Consider the following 20,309-nt stretch of genomic DNA (forward strand, 5'->3'; position numbering starts at 1 on the left):
AAGGAGTCGGATTCCCTACATTACTCCCATCAAAGTTTAGCTTGATGAAGCCCTCCTTGAGTGGTGTCCAATGTTTACATACATACATACATACATACATACATATATATATATATATATATATATATATATATATATTATTTTCTTTGATGAAGATGCAATCACCCCCTCATTTTTTCTACAAATCATCATGTGAATATGAAGAGAATCGCTCCATGGATTTAATCTGGTGCACCACCTTAGCCATTATGCATTCAAATAAAGTCTCCTGGCCTCTCTCCTTAAAAATTTTTGCATTTCTTCCTTCCCATATTTTGCATACAATAGCAGCCCTTGTGCATCTCCACAAAACCCTCTCTTTTTCTTTGCCACATGAAGGTCTTTGCACTAAATAGCCTTGCTAAACTTGAGGGCTTTGTCCACCTGCAGCCAAAGAGAAAAATCTTTCCCAAATACAAGCAACAAATGAATGTATGGCAGAAAAGAAATGGAAGAGGGGGAAGGGTCAGGTGTGCAAATTGGACATGGAAAAGGCCTATGATATGTTGGATGTCTTTCCTCCTTGAAATACTGGAGAAAATAGGGATGGATAGCTGTTGGAGGACATAGATCAAGGGCTGTCTTAGTTCAGTGCATTACTCGGTTCTAATAAATGAGTTGCTAAAGATTTCTTCCTAGCAAAAAGAGTCTTGAGACAAGGAGGCCCTATTTTCCCCTTCTTTTTCACATTTATTGCTGTGGTTCTAAGTAGATTAATTATCAAGGCTGACATGGACAATGTCCATGATCAGAGGTTGAAGGGTAGGTAGAATAAGGTGGTTGTAACACATTTATAGTTTGGAGATGATATAATCATTTTTTGTGAGGGAAGTGATGAAAATGATTTGTCCTTTTACTCTTCACTATTATATATCTTTCTCTTGGTGTGGTCGATTCACTTAGACACACCACAAATCTGTTCAGTTTCTTTATTTCGAATTGTCCTAACATGGTATCAGAGCAGGTTTATGTGGGAATTAGTTTGGTGAACCAAGGAAAACTAAGGTGGCATTCGGTAGGGCTGAATCAATCACCAAAGACTGAAAACTTGAGCACTCGGTGGTCGTTTGGCTGCACCTTTGAATGGAACCACTGAATCCTGAAAATGCCTCCAAACTCTTTAGGCATTGAGCTACCTCTGAGTGCATTCACAGGTGGCGCACAAAACTTTCATTCCAATGGTGCCCTTCAGAATACCCAAAACTACTCCCGTTGTCTTCCCTTGCTCCATCTCTACTTCACCATAGCCATTGAGAAACTATATACTCTATTATGAAACCTTAATTTCTCAGTTCATCTTCCCTGCTGCTCTACTAGGTATCGTTCTTGTTGAAATAGTAATGGTAGTAACTTGTACTGGTATTCAAACATTGAGATGTTAAGAAAAGATGATGGTTCGAATGAGGAAGAGATTCAATCTACAAAGACAACATAGAAGAGGAAGACGGCAATACTGGTTCCAAAAAGAGAGACAAACAAAACATAAACAGTGGTTTGACGAGCAGTCATCATGGGATTTCGACAAGGGATCTGGGGGATTTTCGAGGAACTCATTGATAGCGTTTGCTAATCGCTTGGCTAATCCTGTCCTACTTTAATACATGTCAAATCAAGCGTACTTGGTTTGCATTTGGGTCGATGAAATGGGCATCTAGCTCCATTTCTATTGGGTGTAATTTATGGAAAAGTATCTTAATTCATTTTATATTATTTTTCAAAATATTATGATCTATTTTATATTTTTAATTTTTTATTACCATTATTTTTTTCTTTTTATTATATTTATAATAATTTTTTATTATTTATCTTTTTTACTGTATTTATTTTATATTATTTTTACTATTTATTATATTTTTGATAATTTTTACTATTATATTTATAATTTTTTACTATTTTATCTTTTCTACATTGTTGGTTCGGCTGTTTTTAGTGTTTATGTGAGTCATATTTGTGTCTTAAGCTCTTAGTTATTGGGCCTAAACTTGTTTAATGTTTTATTTGTTTTATTTGTCTAGGTGTCCCATCACTAATCAGGGGCATTCTAGTCCATTCATCTAATATCATTTTATAATCATATATATAAGATTGTAGGGCCGGCTGAAGAAAGTATGCCGCCTTTCTCAATTCTTCTTCTCTTCTTCTTCTTCTTCTTCTTCTTCGGCTGTTGTATTCCAGCAAACATGGTATTAGAGCACTAATCCGTCTATCTGATTACAACCGCCACCTTTTTTGCTCTTCTCTATTCCTTTTTTTTTTTCTCTCTCTCTCCCATCTTGGCCACTACGAAGAAACCCTAGGGCTGACCGTAGAACATAGCAAGGTCTGTATCTAGGGTTTCCCTTGGTTGTAGGGCCCAAAGGGAGTTTGTTCCAGAAATCGATGCCCTAGTAGACACCTTGCAGCAGGTAGTAGCCATTCGGCTGCTAAGAGAGATCTGTGTGGAACAAATCTAGGTGGAAGGACTGACTTCGACAATCCTAGTGCAGATCGTACGGGTGATCACAGTCTACTACAGTAGAAGTCAAAGCCCAATCTAGTCTAGAAGAGTTCAGCGCAGTACAAAGGAGGATTGTTCTTGGTTTCGGACCTGTTACAAGGGGTTCTCAGACCTGCAACAGCTTCGGTAAGTCTGAAATAGTGTTCTTTGTACTGAGTTTTCAATTGTGATCACTGTAAGAGGAAGGAGATGTCTTCAATATCGGGAGAAGTGTCTTCTAGGGATCATAGAACTGGTGAGAGGTCTCCTAATCTAGAAAATCCAAATCTACACAGCTTGCAGATCACTAGTTTATTGTTGGATGAATATAATTTTAGAGAATGGTCTGTTTCAGCCATGCTCTTCATTACTTCCTGGGAACTTACGGGTTATCTAGATGGATAGAAGGAACCTGTAGTGGGTAGTGCGGAGTATGCAGTATGACGTAAGGAAAATGCTACTGTTATGTCCTGGCTGCTTGCTTCGATGACTTCAAGAGTGGCCAGGACTGTTCAACACTTTCCTACTGCTGCTAAGATTTGGGAGAAAGTCTCTAAAACTTATGGACAGAGAAAGGACACTGCCAGAATTTATAGGCTGAACCAAGACATTGCTGCATTGAGACAAGGAGATATGACAGTTCCAACGTATTTTGCAACCCTAGAAGGACTATGGGAAGAACTTGATCATCATCTCGTTCTTGATTGGGAGAATGCAAAAGACAAGGAGAGGCATGATAAACAAATTGAAGAGGGTAGAGCCTTTAAGTTCTTGGCTGGTTTAGACCCAATGTATGAGAGCATAAGGTCTCAAATTTTGGGAAGGGATGAAATGCCAGATTTACATCATGTCTATTATCTAGTAAGGAATGAAGAAGTTAGGAGGAAAGAGATGCAAGTTGACACTTAAACACAGCCAACCGAACAGCCTATTGAACATTCAGCCCTGATTTCTTCAAACCAAAAGGGGAGCAAGCATTCAGACAAGAGGCATCTTAAGTGCTCTCATTGTGGTGGTGAAAGGCATGTAAAAGAGACTTGTTGGTTTCTTTATCCTCATCTGAAACCAGCTGCGTTAAGGAAAGACAAGAAGCCCCAGAAGAATCAAACAGCAAGTGGGAATCATGTTACTAGTCACAGTGGTGATAGCTTGAAGAACACATCTACAGTTACCTCTTCCCCCATGGGACAGACTGCTAATTCCTCCACTTCTGGATCCTTGGGCTTCACTGGTGATGAGGTAGAGGTCCTTAGTTGGGTCTTAACCCTTCTAAGGACTAATTCCCTTGCTGCCACCTCTCTTGCCATATCAGGTATTGTCTTTGCTTATAGCACAACTAGGTCTATAGACTCTACTTCTTGGATTATTGATTCCGGTGCAACTGACCACATGACACACATGTCCTCTTTATTTTTCTTCTTACCAATTGATGTCTGGCCAAGATAAGATGAGAGTTGCTAACGGTTCCCTCTCCACCATCTCTGGGAAAGGGGGGGTGGACCTAAGCTAGAACCTCTCTCTTAACTCTGTTCTACATGTTCCCAATCTTACTTTTAATCTCTTATCTGTTTCGAATCTTACCAAGAATTTAAACTGTCGCATGACTTTCTTTCCTACTCATTGTGTCTTTCAGGACAGATTGATGAAGAGAATGATTGGGAGCGATCATGAGTGTGGAGGTCTCTACTATTTTGATGCAGACATAAGTTCGGCCTTACAATCACCTGCTACTGGTAATCAGAATAATGAGGAGTCAATAGCTAGGTTACACTTGTGGCATGCTAGGATAGGTCATTTACCTTTTTCATCATTGCAGGGGCTGTTTCCTGAATTATTCAAGGGTATTTCTAGTCAAAGTTTAGTTTTTGAAGTGTGTTAGTTGTCAAAACAATGTAGAACTCTTTATCCAATTTCTAGTTATGAAATTTAAGCTCCTTTTGATTTGGTCCATTCTAATGTTTGGGGCCCTTCACCACCCCTTGTTTCTGTGGATGACTTTCGTTACTTTATCAGTTTTATTGATCACTACTCACGATGCACATGGATCTACTTGTTAAAAGGACGTGATGAAGTGCCACGGATAACCATGGCATTTTGTAAAATGATTGAAACTCAATTTGACAAGAAGATTAAGCAATTCCATTCAGACAATGCTGCGGAATATTTTGAAAGATCCTTGAACCTGTTCATGGAGGATGCCGATATGATACATCAGTCATCTTGTGCTAGTACCCTTCAACAAAATGGGGTTGTTGAGCGCAAAAATACACTTATTGGAGACCACTCGAGCTTTATTATTTCAGCACAAGGTTCCCAAGCACTACTGGTCTCAAGCAGTCCTTACTGCATCATATCTGATAAGTCGGATGCCATCCAAGGTGTTGGGTATGAAAAATCCTTTCTCTGTCCTCTGCCCTAATCTTCCAGATTTTCCTCTTCCACCTAGAGTCTTTGGTTGTGTGTGTTTTATACATGTAAAGTATCCAAAGAAGACCAAGTTGGATCAAGTGCAGAGGCTGAATATCGAGCTATGGCTCATGGTGTTGCCGAACTGCTGTGGCTTAGGACCCTTCTTGGTGAGCTCGAGATAAAGGTCGAGTGTCCTCTAAGGTTGTACTGTGACAACAAGGCTGCCATCAACATTGCAAATAACCTAGTGCAACATGATAGCATGAAGCACATTGAGATTGACCGACACTTCGTTAGAGAAAGAATTGTCTCAGGCTGTACTCCTTCCAAGATGTAGATTGCAGATGTATTAACTAAAGGACTAGCTTCAACGAAATTCTCAAACTTCCTTGGCAAGCTAAACATAACTGACATCCATGCTTAGCTTGAGGGGGAGTGTTGGTTTGGCTGTTTTTAGTGTTTATGTTAGTCATATTTGTGTCTTAAGTTCTTAGTTATTAGGCCTAAACTTGTTTAATGTTTTATTTGTCTAGGTGTCCCATCACTAATCAGGGGCATTCTAGTCCATTCATGTAATATTATTTTATAATCATCTATATAAGATTGTTGGGCCGGCTGAAGAAAGTATGCCGCCTTTCTCAAATCTTCTTCTCTTCTCTTCTTCTTCTTCAGTTGCTGTATTCCAGCAAACATACATTATTTTACTATTTACAAATCTGTTTATTAGATTTTATATTACTTTTTTTTTATTATTATTATTATTAAATGATTATTTGTATATTTAATTTTTTATTATCATTATTTTTATTATTTTATTTTTCTACAATTTTGTTATATTTATACTCATTTTTACTAATTTATCATTTTTAACATTATTTTTAATTTTTATTTATATTATTTGTTGATTTTTTGTGATATTTTATATTTTTATTATTTTTGTAGCAATATCATATTATTTTAATCATTTTCATTTAATTTTATTTAAATAACCACTTGAGGGGTAAATTTGTAAAATGCAAACTTTTCAGACATCACAATATTCAGATTACCAAACAACTCCACTATATTTGGATGTTTACAAAAGCAAAAAAAGCACAAATTTTCCATTGGATCCTTTTAGAGCTTTTCCAAAGTTCTTTTTTTTTTTTTTTTTGCTTTTCAGACTTCAGAGTTCAGATTTACCAAATGCTACCTAGCAATTGAGTTACTATTCCCGCTTATTATTCAAGTTCGATCCTTTTGCCTTTTATTTTAGACTCTTTTCTCTTGTGTTAGGGGTTGTTTTCGTGCCTCTTTTTATCTGTTTTCACTGTTTCTACTCATTACCTTGTTCTGTTTTGATTAGAACTAAGAAATCTGTTTTTTTGGACCTAGATGCCATTCAGATCAGTAAATCTCAGATTTCTCCTTAGTGAGTGATCCATTTGGGCCAAGATTTTAGATCTTTTGTTGCCCTAGGTTGTTCTTTCAGCTTCTAAATTTTGGTGAAGATTGGAATTGGATCTGTATTTCTAGGGGTTTGATCCCTTCTCTGGTATGATACTTCTAGAAATTTTCCCTTTCTGGACTGTTAGCAATTCTACACTCAGCTTCAGATCTCTTGTGACTTCTCTACATCATATTGGTTTGAATGGCTTCCGAACGAGGTGATATTCTTCCCATTAAGTTAGATGGCACTAATTATGCCTTGTGGCAATTTCATTTCTGGTTCTATGTGAATGGAAGGGGCTGTAGTTGTATGTTTATGGAACTGCCACCAAACCTGAGAAACTGATGTGAAAGGCTGCAAACTTGGCAATTTCTTTGATTTCCTAGAAAAAGCTTATCGGCAATCCAGCATCTTGAGACTGTATCATATTGAACGAGATATTTTCTTATAGATAGGGAGTAGGGAAAATTCAAGAATACTATGTCCTAGGGTGACAAAGGAGATGTTTGATTTCCTAGAAAAAGTTTATCAGCAATCCAACATCACGACACTGTATCACATTTAAACAGAGATATTTTCTTATAGACAGGGGGAAAGGAAAATTCAAGAATACTATCTCAGGACGACAAAGGAGATGTTTGATTTCCTAGAAAAAGTTTATAAGCAATCCAACATCTCGAGACTGTATGACATTGAAACAGAGATATTTTCTTATAGACAGGGGAAAGGAAAATTCAAGAATACTATGCGGGTTTTGTTAACCTCTGGACTGAGTGTGAATTTGTTCACATTGGTGAAGCTTGTTGTATCAAGGCTTTGAAGGAACACTTTGATAGGAGGAAAGTGATGCATTTCCTAATGCATCTTTGCCCCGAGTATGAGGTAATAAGATCTAATATCCTTTATAGAGGTACAATACCTAGCCTTGATACCATTCTTGGTGAGCTACTTAGAGAAGAAACTCTGTCAATAAAACACATTCCTACCCTTTACCAATATGATATCACACCACACATCTCACACATGGCAGGTCCCACTTTTTTGGTGGGTCCTAGTCTCATGGTGAGATGTGCGGTATTAGATCATGTTGGTAGAGGGTTGGAATGTGTTTTTTTGACAGAAGATCTCAATTTGTTTTTTTTGTTTTTTTGGCCTCAAATAAGGCCAAACCAAAGGACATATCCAAAGTACAATGTTATGAATGTAAAGAATAAGAGCATGTGGCATCCCGTTGCAGGAAGTACATCTATACATACTAACAAGAAGCATGGACACGTTATTATAGTGTCCTACTAGGCCACCTAAGGGAAATCAATCTAGAGGGAAGAAAAGTCAGCATAGGCCTATCAGACTACTTCATCCTCTAGTGCACAGACCAAGAGTGACACAATTGGTATTATGATGATTGAACAGAAGATTTAGCAATTGATAGCTTTTTCTACCTTTGGCTTGTTTGGTTAGTGTATCTATATTGTGCTTCCCCTAATCATCTTTGGATCATAGGTCTTGGTGCCTCCAATCATATGATGGGGGCTACTTGTGGTCCATCTTCTTACCCTCTTCCCTCTAATAGACATATTGTTACTGCTAATGGTGAGAAGCTTAATATTGTGGGTTGTAAGGATCCATCCTTGTCTAACTCTCAGTGTACCCTTGTCAAACAACTTCAAACTTTGTTTGTACCTCAACTTACTAATTTAATATTTATTGGTCAACTTGTTGAACATGGTTATACTGCCCTTTTCTTACATGATGGTTGTTTGATGTAGGACGAACACACTGGGAAGGTGAAGGGGAAGGGGCGTAGATTGGGATGGTTGTTTGCTTTGGAATTTGAGAAGAAGCTAGCCTCTTCAACCACTAGTTCTTTTTTATTTTCTACTACTGCTTTGTCTTGTAATAATGACTGGAATATCTAACACCGTCGTTTAGGCCATCATTTTGCATAGAACCTTGATTATCTTAAATCATTCGGTTGTAGGCAGTGCTGTCTAAGTAAAAATCATGTTCTACCATTTCCTATCTCCACTTTTCATGCTACTGAACCTTTTCTATTATTACATAGTGATGTTTAGTCATCTCCTCTGATATCCAAAATGGGATTTAGATATTTTATTACTATCATTGTTGATCATACTTGGTATATGTGGATATATTTTCTCCGCAAAAGTTAGATTCCTTTTTTGTGTTTAAACTTTTTCATGCTAGGTTACCAGGCAGTTCAATGCTACAATTCATACCTTAAATTCGGATTTAGGGGTATTACATGGATGGGGAGTTTCTTACCTATTTGTAACATCATGGAATGCATACCCAAAGATCCTGTGTTGGCACTCAACAAAATGGAGTTGCTGAACGCAAGAATGGCTACATCTTGAGTGTTGTGAGAACCCTCCTTTTGGATTCCCATGGTCCCTCAACGTTCTGGGTGGGGGCAGTCAGCATTGCTGTACATTTATAAATCTTCTTCCATCCTTTGTTCTCGGGAACCTATCCCCACATTAGTTCCTTTTTAAAACATCTCCCGACCTTTATATGCTATGTGTGTTTGGATGTATTTGCTTTGTAACCTCCCTCATGAGCATACTAAGCTATTGCCTAGTCTGTGTTATGTGCATTTTTGGGATATAGTTCCGATCATAGGGGATTTATCTTCTATGATCCTAAATCCCATCAAACTAGAATTTCTCGAGTGTATTTTTTCTTGAAAATCTCTCTTTCTTCTTTCTTTCAGCATATTATCAAATTTCTTGCTCCTTCAGTGTCCATTTTGCAATACTTTGAGCCTGTAGGTCCTTTAGAAGCACCATCTCTTCTTCAGTTATTGTGCAAAATTTATTTCCAGAAGTGGGTTGCTACTCTAGTTCCTATTCTTTCAATCTCTCCGTCTCTTCCAAAGCATGGTCTTCATCCACTCTAGCTCCTATATGTATGCCATCTCTTTCTATTACCACAACTTCTCCATCTACTGATGTAACTACCTTAACACCGTTCTACTAGAGTTGCCAGACCTCCTAATCGCTATGGTTTTCCTTCAGACCATAATTCCTTTTCTACTGTGTTGTTTGTCACAGATATTCCTAGATCCTACTAGCAAGCCATTGCTTACACACACTAGAGAAATGCCATGGACTCTGAGATTGATGCTTCAGTCATTGAAAGTCAGTGGTGTATAGGGTGGCTGATTAAAGGGCACAATGGTTTATGGAAGTACAATAATGAGAGGAGGAAATTCAAGTGGCTGGTGCGAGAGATGGAAGTTAAGACATGTTGGGTTAAAAGATCGGCAAATTCCCTAGCTGACGGTTTGGCTAAACAAGGGGCAGAAAGGGATTCACTGTTTTGGGCTAAGTTGTAACTTTAGTGTTTTTTTTTCTTTTTCTCCTTTTCTTGAGGTTCTCTGTTGCTCTTGGAAGATAAGTGTGTTTGTCTTCTTCTTGTAAATCTTCTATTGATGATTTAATGAAAGTGTTATTGATTAAAAAAAAAAAGTCAGTGGGTGTATTTAGTTAAATTGAAGTGTGATGGTAGCCTGCACAGATACAAGGCTAGATTGGTTGCACAGGGGTACAAGCAAGAGTATGGAATTGACTATGAAGAGACATTTGCTCCAGTTGCTAAGGTGGCCACAATTTTTCTTCTCCTTGCTATTTCAGTTGTGAAAGGTTTGGTTATTCATCAGATGGATGTCAAAACTGCATATGAAGCCCCCTTCGGGCTACTGTGATGATCCACATCTTGTTTGCTAACTCAAGAAGTCCCTTTATGGTCTCAAATAGGCTCCCTGTGCCTGATTTAAGAGATTTAGATCTGTTATTACTGATGTTGGATTCACTCAAAGCTCTTTAGACTACTCTCTTTTCACCTCATAGGACCCTCAAGGTATCACCACACTGTTGCTACTTTATGTTGATGATATTCTCGTTACTGGGATGACCAAGATGGTATACATCAACTGAAACTGTTGATATTCTCATTACTGTTGCTACTCTCTTTTTCTTGTACCTTTTCTCAATTTTCAATTCATAGTTACATGTTTCATTCCTAATTTTCTGGCTGGGCTTTGGCTCAACACCTAGGCCCAATTGTCGGACCAGGCTCAAGCTTGGGCATAAACATGTTTTGTTAATATAGAGACAAAGCCCCTGCATGTGAACAGGTCTATGGGGTCAGATGATTTTAAATTTTAGTGTCATTTTTTAAAAGATGCTGGGGCTTTGTCAAATATAATGTAATGGCATTGAAGGAACTTTGGAAGAAAAATTGATTGAGAAGAATGCAAATTCAACCTTCATTTCCCATATTCCTAAGGTGGAGGGAGCATGTAAGGTTAAGGAATTCAGACCAATATGTTTGTTCTCAGGTCCTTCGTTGCCAAAGTTTTTTCAAGAAGATTGAGATTGGTAGTTCATGAGATAGTGAGTCCTACCAAAATGACATTTGTGCAAGGAAGACATTCTAGATGGGGTGATGATTGGTAGTGAATGTGTTGATGTAAAAAGTGGTATGGAGGGGTTAATATGCAAGATTGACATTGAAAAGGTGTATAATCATGTGGGGGTTTCCATTCCGTCCTTACTCTCTCTTTCACTTTTGAAGATTGTGCTACTTTTGTCTAGGATCTTATAATGTCTGTGATTGAGAACTCTTGGAAAATATGCAAGGAGCTTATCCAATGGGCTACTTTAACTTTGATTGTGTCAATTACCTCCTCCGTTGTTTTACTCTTTTCTAAGAATATTCTGTTACTCCTTTCTCCCCATATCACCCAACAAATAGCTGCCTTTGTAGATTTGCACATAACCTTCCCTCTTTTGTTTGATTGCCTCAAAAAGTCTCGGTTGAAAAGACCTACCACAAAAGAACAAGATAAAAATAGATGTGTCAAGGTCTCACCACTTTCCTTACAAAGGGAGCACAAGTGAGGAGAAAAGCAAGCATAAGGCCTTCTTTTTTGCAGAATGTCACACGTATTAACCCCTTGCCAAGGAAAATTTCCCAACAGAAGGCTTGAATTTTTTGGGGGATAGGCTTGCTCCAAATTTCTTTTATAGGGAAGTCCTCAACCAGGTTGCTAGGTGTGGCAAGAACATTAAAGAAAGAGGAACAAGAGAAGAGGCCATCTGCGGAGTCTTTCCAAATTATGGAATCTTCCAAGGATGGGTCCAAAAGAACTTGTCCTAAAAGATCCAGCAAGTGAATTAAAGATGCACATTCATTTTCCCTAAGGCCCCTTCTGAAACCCAGATTCCAATTTACCCCACTTATTGCAGTCCAGTTTCATTTATCTTTAATATATAAAGTAGATACTTGCCTTGGTTTTGGTGCAGGTCATAAAAGTTAAATTTGATTGTATAATGTTTGCTTATATCTTTACCCCTTACTTGCACACCTGCATAACATGTGCCCTTACACTAGTCATTATAAGTTTAATAGTAATCATTTAATTTGTTTATGTCTGTTGTAACAATTCCTTTAAACACATTTAAGAAATGAAACTTTAATTGGACCTTTTTGCTGTTTTACTGTAACAGAAAACCATAGTCTTCAAACCACTAGAAATGAGCATGGAGGAGTTCAGATGCTCTCAAATATTTCAGTTTGTGTATTACATGTTGATGAATAATGCTATAAGCATAGTTGTTAAGCTGACAAGGCGCCCTTGGAGGCTCACCTTGCCTAATCACCAAGAAGTTTTGTGTATTGTGTTCTTAATTTTTTGAGATCATAATTATAAAACAGACATTTTTAAACTAAAACATTCATCTTGTTAGGGTTAATCAACACAAACATTGCTAAATCCTGTATTGAACCCTCAAAGACTTCAGAACCTGAACCAAAAAGTAAGGAAGAACTTAAAATTTTGTCTAATCAACACAAGTTTTGTCTATAAAATAGACATCATCATCATCATCATCATCTTCTTCTTCTTCCACCTTCTATTTTCTTCTTTTCCTATAACAAAAATTGGGGTTCAGCCCCTATATTTTTTTGATTTTCTTTTCTTTCTTCTTTTTCTATACTTCAACATGAAGTTTATACTTTTCTTATGAAAATTATGGATAATTATTAAGGAAATATGGTTATGTAGCCTAGGGAACTACCCTAGGATATATGCTTTTTACTTATAAAAAAATCCATCACCTAGGTGACTTGGTGCCCCCTGTCGCGTAGCCTTGCCTTGGCACCTTGAAAACTATGGCTATAAGTAGAGTGGCCACAGAAAAGGTTTTTTTTTTTTTTCCTTTTTTTCACTTTTATTTGACAAGGAGTTCTTTAATTGTATGTGGAATCTATAAATGATTGACTAGCTAATTTCACCATAAAGGTGTTAGCATTTGTAAGGTCATATAATGTGAAGTTAACATTGTAAAAGGTATTTAGGCTGAGGTAGATATGTGTTATTCTGAGTTCCTTTCAGAAAATGAATATGATCACTTTGGAAACATTTTGTGTTTTAATCATATATTTGTTTTTACTGTTATGAAGCCTTTGTAATGAGTAAACCATGTGTATGTTCAGGGGTTCATGTTAAGAAATGCAATTTTTGTCCAAGGCAGGATATTCCTTCATTTATACTTTCTCCTTGCCAATTAAGGATGCCGGTGAAGGATAAGACTATTAAGGAACTTGACAGTCATGGAAGCCTTTCTACAATGAATGGCTCTCTCAGGACTAGCTTGGGTGACAACACAAATGATGTGGATTGGTCAGTTAATGAAGATTTTGTTACTAGCCTTTCTTCTGGATCTTCTAAATATGCAAATGAAGACCTTGTATCACAGACCCCTATCAAAAGTGGAGCACAAAGTCTTCTTCATGCGTGGTTCATTGCACAAAAGGAGGGGATTGCCTCGAATTCCGGAGTAGTTGTAAGTTCATTGGTTCTGGGAAATGAAACCTTGCTTCACTTTGAAGTGATGGGTCATGAGTTTGGGAATCCTGGAAAGGATCAAGCATCATCTGGCAGTGTGTTAACGAAGAGAGAAAATGCTGGAGAATGTCCAATTGAACTCATATATTTATTGACAGCATTTCAGGAATCTTCTTATTACAGTCAGGCTAGTGTTTATGAGGTTGCCTTCAATGAGGAAAATATGAAAATTGATAACCTTGGAGGCTTAAAATTATTTGATGGAAAGTTGGATTTTGGTGCTCCTATATTTATTGAATATGTTAAAGAGAGAACCATTAACAAAAGCTTCAGTTCCACCATTTCTTCCTTGAGCTGGATGGGGACAATTACGTCTGATGTTATTAACCGTAAGTATTTCTAGTTATGTAAATGGTACAAAGGAGGTTGTTCTACTGCCATTTGTTCTGAATATGTGATGTGTGTTAGGAGTGGAGTTCATTTAAGAAATATTTTTTTTTATAAATCATGCAAAACTGTTTTTGATTATCAAAAGGATATTTATTTATTTAGAGAGAAAAAACCTTCTGTTGGAAGAAGCTAATATCAACCGACAGTGCAAGTGTAATATAATTTTATAAAAAAAAATATAGCACAGCAGCATATTTTTTCGATAAAGGAAAATTTCTTTTAAATAAAAATGAGTTTTTTGATCAGTTGAAAAGAGTTTTATTAATGCAAATTTGAAGATTACAAGAGGGTGGGTATAAATTCCACCCCAAATAAAAAGGAGTTACAAGGCTAATAGGACATTATACAAATACAAATACCTTACAACCTTGACTGCAGAAACCTTTTTCTTAATAAGTTAAATTTCTCATTAGAAGAAAAGGGAAATTACTGTAGAAGGTTTATATATTTCACCTATGGAAAATGGTAACATCTCATAAATAATTCAGCTCAAGTATTGGATCCAAATGATGTTCTATTCTTGTCTTCAACCTCAAGATGAACCATTAGCCACTCCATCCATGCAAAATTGTTTTTTTGAAGAGGTTAAATTTGAATTTTATTACTATACTGAACTTACAATGACTCAAAAAAAGTCCTCTATACAGTGAGTGGCCTGTACAGACTATAATCTTTATACAGTGATCAGCTGTCCCAATCCCAGCAGATGTATGGTGTGTACAAGTTTGAGAATACTAAGCTGTTTCATTTCTCTCCTGGAAGATGGCCTTAGATTTTCTTTCATATTCAGTTATACACTGTTTCTTTCTTTTTTTTCCTTTTTTTTCAACGCAGGGTTGAAAGTTCTTTTGTCTCTGGCTTCTGGGAAGTTTTTTGGCACTCACAATCTTCCTTTCCCTGGACATGTTCTCATATATGGACCTCCGGTAAGTTCATTTTATGGAGTTTGATGCTTCTTTTCTTTGAGTTGAATTTGGATTTTGTTACTTTTTTGTTTAATAATTTTTTTGGAAAAGATAGCTTTTAAAAGTATTGTTTTATGATTGTGTCTAAAGAAAAATTGTTCATGCTGTTATTGATAAAAAAAAAATTGTTCATGCTGTTGGCTTTCAGTCTTGATGCAATTTGTACTATCTATAGGCTATAGCAGTTTATGTTCTTTGCTATCCATCTTTCTTTAAATATTAAGTTAACAGTTTCAGTTTGAAGCTTAGTGGAGCTTTCTATGATATTGTACATGACAATCATTTGGCCTGCATTTTCTCTGCTATTCCTTCATGTTCCTTTGGAAGGTTTGTAGCATTCCGTTGCTGTCAATGAACTTTTGATCACACAACTGTGCTTCTATGGTTCACCATTGATAAACAAGAAAATCTGATCCATGTAGGAAATATTATGGTGAAGGTTTCTGTAAACCTTTTATGCACTTGAGTGTTACGTGATCCTCAAACCACTTGGTTGAAGAAGGTAGAAGAGGAAAAGGGAGAAGAAGAAACAAGTGGGCATATGTGAGTTTGAGAGAGCCAAAGATCATGGGCAGTTAACCCATTCATTGATATTTATAATGCATAGTACAACTCCAATTGCTCCCCAAGTATAAAGAAATGTCTAATAGATAAAATGAAAAATAATTGAACATTCATTATCAATTTGCGCATTGAAATCAAGTATGCTCATTTTGACTAGTGAACCATTAAAATTCAACTTATATACACCATTGTTAGAATATATGCAGAATACACTTCACTAGAAGCTACTTTTCCCTGTCAGAATGTCAGTCAATCTCCATATGCGTAGTCCAATTTGATTGGACTATGGTTGTCATTAATGTTGATTGCTGCTTGGTTATCACAATATAGTTGCATAGTTCCTTTAAAGCCCAACTCCTAGATTTGGAAGAAGAATACTATAAATATTCTAATAAAGGTTTAAAATGTTGGTTTCAGTGGAAATATTGGTCATCCAAATATAGGAAAGATGTTGGAAATGTCTGGAATGCTATATGAAAATATTGTAAAAATTATAGACATGGAGGATTGTAAAATATGTGAAAATATTGATTTCTACTTTGTGTAATGGCTACCATCCTAATTGAGTTCATCTTTGTGACTTTTCTGATAACAATAAGAAAGAAATTTATTAAGATAAAAGAAGAATAATACAACAAGGTGATAAAATATCACCCTGTAGAAGGAAAAAATCCCAAATACAAAAACCCACTTCTAAAGTTGAAGCGGAAAAAAAAAAAAAAACACACTTCTAAGACCAAAGAAACATAAGAATTCAACATCTAACTATAGAAGACATCCAGAACAGAAAACCCAAAGCCCTAATACCAAACAAACTAGAATACAAAAGCCATCTTCCCACTAATACAACAAATTACCCAAAAATACCAATCCACAGGACCATCAATCCCAAAGATTAAAAGAGACCTTCCCAAATGACTACTATGCAAGCAAAAATCCATTTACTCAACTGCCTCCTGAATCTTGACCTGGAACCTCTTTGCTTTTCTTGGTAGTTTTCTTTCTTTTCACTTTTTTCTGGGTCCCATTCCAAATAGTTTCCCTTTTCTTGCAAAAACTTTTGATACCTGGGCAATTCGCTGACTCTTCTAACTGCATTAAGGATATTCTTAAGAACCCTTGGGTCCTTATTTTTTCTAACAATTCTTTGTAACTCCAGTATGCTATTCTTTTGAAAAATCCGGTCTTCTAACCTCTTACTAGCCCCATTAGTATCAAGCCTTAAACCTTCAGGAGGTATCAAACCATCTTGATTATTTTTTTTTGATCAATAACACTTTCATTAATTCATCAGTAGAAAATTTACAAGTGGAAGACAAACACACTTATCTTCCAAGAGTCACAAAGAACTTCAAGAAAGGAAAGAAGAAAATACAAAGACACAGGGACACTAACATTACAACTTAGCCCAAAACAAGGAATCCCTTTCTGCTCCTTGTTTTGCTAAACTGTCAGCTAGGGAATTAGCTGATCTCTTAATCCAACATGTCTTAACTTCCATCTCCCGCACCAGCCATTTGAATTTCCTCTTCTCATTGTTATACTTCCAAAGATCATTTTGTTCTTTGGTCAGCCACCCTATCACCACCTCTGAATCCCCTTCAATTATAAGTTTCTTGATGTTCAATTCGTTAGCTTTCCGGGCTCCTTCCATAACTGCACATATCTCAGCTCTAAGGAAGTTACCCACTCCAATTGGACCTAAGAACATAGCAGAGATGACCCCATTTTCATCTCTAGAAACACCCCCGATCCCTGATTGTCCCGGGTTTCCCCTACTGCATCCATCAAAGTTTAATTTCAAGAATCCACTAGGTGGGGAGGTCCAAGCCACACTCATTACTGACTTGGTCTGCGTGCAACTTGCAATTTTACCCCACTTCCTCAACATGTCATTCACAGTGTAATCTGTGAATGTTTCCAGAGATTTCAGCCATTGTACCGTCCTAAACTGTATGATAGCCCTCAAATCTGCTGTCCCTCTCCGAGTTTCTGAGAATATCCTAGAGTTCCTTTCTTCCCACAGTGTCCAACATACTGCAGCCCTTAGTCCTCTCCACATTGTCCTTCCCCTTTTTAACCGCCACCTGAAGGAGGGGGCAAAAAGGCCCTGCATGTTTGATGGGGGATTCCAGCTGCTTCCAAATAAGGAGAAAGCCCAATCCCACAATGACCTCACGAAGTGGCACGACATCATTAGGTGAAAACCAGTCTCCCCATTTGCTTTACACAGAACACACCACTGAGGTGACAAGCAAGTATTGGGTCTCTTCTTTTGGAGTAGATCACCAGTGTTGATTCTTTCCAGATAGGCTTCCCAACAAAAACTACCAACCCTAGGAGGTATAGCTCTGCACCAAACCTCACCAACAGGAAAAGGGGACAGGGTAGGACTGGTGGACTGACTTAAGACTGAAGAACGAAGCACAAGAGAAAATGCCATTGGGGTTAGGTGTCCAAATTCTAGAATCTGCCCTAGTGGGGTCTAAGACAACGTTATCAAGAAGTGCAAGAAGGCTCGAAATACAGTCGAAGTCTGAATCCCTCAAATCCCTTCTTAGACCCAAGTTCCACCCAATTCCAGAAGTGGAAGAGGACGGGGTGGTGAAAGACGAGATCGGCTCATTTTTCAAATCAGAAAGAGCGTACAAAGACGGAAACTGATCCTTTAGAGGGGGGCTCCCCACCCAGGTTTGTTCCCAAAATTTTATGGAGTTACTGGAATTCAAGTCATACCTGATATTAGGAATGAAAACTGGTAGCAGGTCATGAATGGCTTTCCAAGGAGAATTGCTTGTGATCCAAGCTCTGATTCTAGCGTCCCATCCGTTATGCTCCAGCCCATGAATACTTGCCACTATTCTAGCCCATAGCTTCTCCTTCTCCATAGGAAACCTCCACAACCACTTCCCCAACAGAGTCATTCCTTCTCCTAATACTCCCAAGCCCCAAACCACCACACGACTTACTCCTGCACACTATTTCCCAACTAACTCTATGATCCCTCTTCTCTTCTCCCAGCTCCCACAGGAAATCTCTCATTAACTTCTCTAATCTGTTAGCAATCTTCACTGGGATTTTAAACACTGACATGAAGAAAATGGGTAAGTTAGCAAGCGTGGCCTTAATTAATGTAATTCTCCCGCCAAGAGAGAGGTAATTCTTTTTTCCAGGATACCAATTTTTTTTCAAACCTTTCCATCACCGGGTTCCAGAAGCTCTCTCTCTTGGGATTATCACCTAATGATAATCCTAAATAGTTCAGAGGCCACCCCGTGACTTCACACCCCAGCACTTCAGCACTCTCCCTGATCTCTCCCTCCTCCAAATTCACCCCCACTACACAGCTTTTCCCAAGGTTAACCTTCAAATTGTACAGTTGCTCAAACTGTTGTATCACTGACTTTAAATTCCTGATAAACCTCACATTACCACCTTCACAAAACAGAATCGTGTCATCAGCAAACTGTAAATGTGTGGGGGTGGTTTCCATCCTCCCAACCCTCCAGCCTCTAATGAGCCCCCTAGAATATGCTCTGTGAATCAATTTACCCAAAACCTCTGCAATTAAAATGAACAAGAAAGGAGAAAGGGGGTCTCCTTGTCTTATACCCCTACTGGCTAGAAAGAAATCTACCACTGTCCCATTCACTAACACTGAATAATGACAATTCCGGACACAACCCATGATCCACTTACACCATCTAGCACCAAACCCGAATTTGGTTAAAACTTTCCTCAAGAACTCCTAGTCCACCAAGTCATAAGCCTTTTCCAAGTCCAGCTTACAGACCACTCCTTTCTTATCCCTCTTAAAGCTCTCCACACTCTCATTAGCAGTTAAAATCTGGTCTGTAATTTGTCTTCCACTAACAAAAGCTCCTTGATAGTGTTCAATGATATCCGGAATTACCTTCTTCAGCCTCAAAGACAATACTTTTGCAATGATCTTGTACAAGCTATTCACCGAGCTTATTGGCCTAAAATCCTTCGGGTGGGATGCATCTTTCTTTTTGGGAATTAAGGCTATAAATGTAGAGTTCACACCCGGATTGACAATTCCTCTCCTGAAAAACTCCTCAAACACCCGCAAGAGATTATCTTTCAAAATATCCCAACATTCCTGATAAAAAGCCATTGTAAACCCATCCGGCCTTGGAGCTTTTGTTCTATCCATAGAAAACACAGTCTCCTTGATCTCTTCTATATTAAAGCTTCTTTCCATCCTTCTCCTGTTCTCCATCCCTACATCTGGCCAATCCAAACCTTCTACCCACACCCTTCTACTCACAGGCCTTCTTAGAATAGATTTGAAATGCTCCACACAGGCCCTGGCAATCTCTTCTTGCTGTACTAACTCAACTCCCTATTACCAATTTGGAGATAAAGTTCTTCCTTCTCCTGCCATCTGCTAGAGAGTAGAAATACCTAGTGTTTCTATCTCCCTCTTGCAGTCATTTACACCGAGATTTTTGCCTCCAGCTAATTTCCTCCTTGTGCAGGCAATCCTCTAACTGTCTTCTCAATTCTCTCCTGAGGTCATTGTTTTCCTCTCCAAATTCTCCCATTTCCTCTTTAAAGTCAATGCTTTCAATCTTCTTCATCAAGTCTCCCTTTCTTTCTTCTGTCCTCCCGAACTCCATCAAGTTCCACTCCTTAATTCTTGCTTTTAAGAATTGTAGTTTCTTATGGAATTTTAACCCCTCCCACTCCACCGACGGGTTACTCTCATGCCACCACTCCCTCACTTTGTTAGTAAACCCTGGATGCAGTAACCACATATTTTCAAATCTAAAGGGGGTAGGACCTCCACACCTTCTTTCCTCCTTGCATAACACTATGGGCTAGTGATCCGAGGTCTCCCTTGGGAGAGCTCTAGCATCCAAGGTTCCCCAATGTTCTTCCCAATCCAAAGAGAACAGGAATCTATCCAGCTTAGAGCAAATGGGTCTAGATTGGAGATTTGACCATGTAAATGCCTTATGTGCTAGGGGAATCTCTTTAAGCTCAAAGGCATCCACAAAACTGTTAAACTTCCTCATGCTTTTTGTTACCCTCTGGTTAATCTTATTGGACTCTTTCGAGAACCTTATCACATTGAAG

General features: G+C 37.9%; 1 protein-coding gene across 10 annotated transcripts in view; it reads left to right on the forward strand.

Moving 5' to 3' along the window:
* PEX1 (peroxisome 1) overlaps nucleotides 1-20,309 on the forward strand; it is a 122,050-nt gene that overhangs the window by 28,626 nt on the left and 73,115 nt on the right. For all 10 annotated transcript variants that reach the window (XM_088953873.1, XM_088953874.1, XM_088953878.1 and 7 more), the window contains exons 5-6: nucleotides 12,876-13,616; nucleotides 14,512-14,603. In XM_088953873.1, the coding sequence (XP_088809999.1) occupies nucleotides 12,876-13,616; nucleotides 14,512-14,603 (833 nt within the window). The remainder of the gene's footprint in view (nucleotides 1-12,875; nucleotides 13,617-14,511; nucleotides 14,604-20,309) is intronic.

Source organism: Nelumbo lutea, chromosome 7 (genome assembly GCF_056320005.1).
Source record: "Nelumbo lutea isolate HS-2025 chromosome 7, American lotus-T2T, whole genome shotgun sequence".
NCBI classification, from domain to species: domain Eukaryota; kingdom Viridiplantae; phylum Streptophyta; class Magnoliopsida; order Proteales; family Nelumbonaceae; genus Nelumbo; species Nelumbo lutea.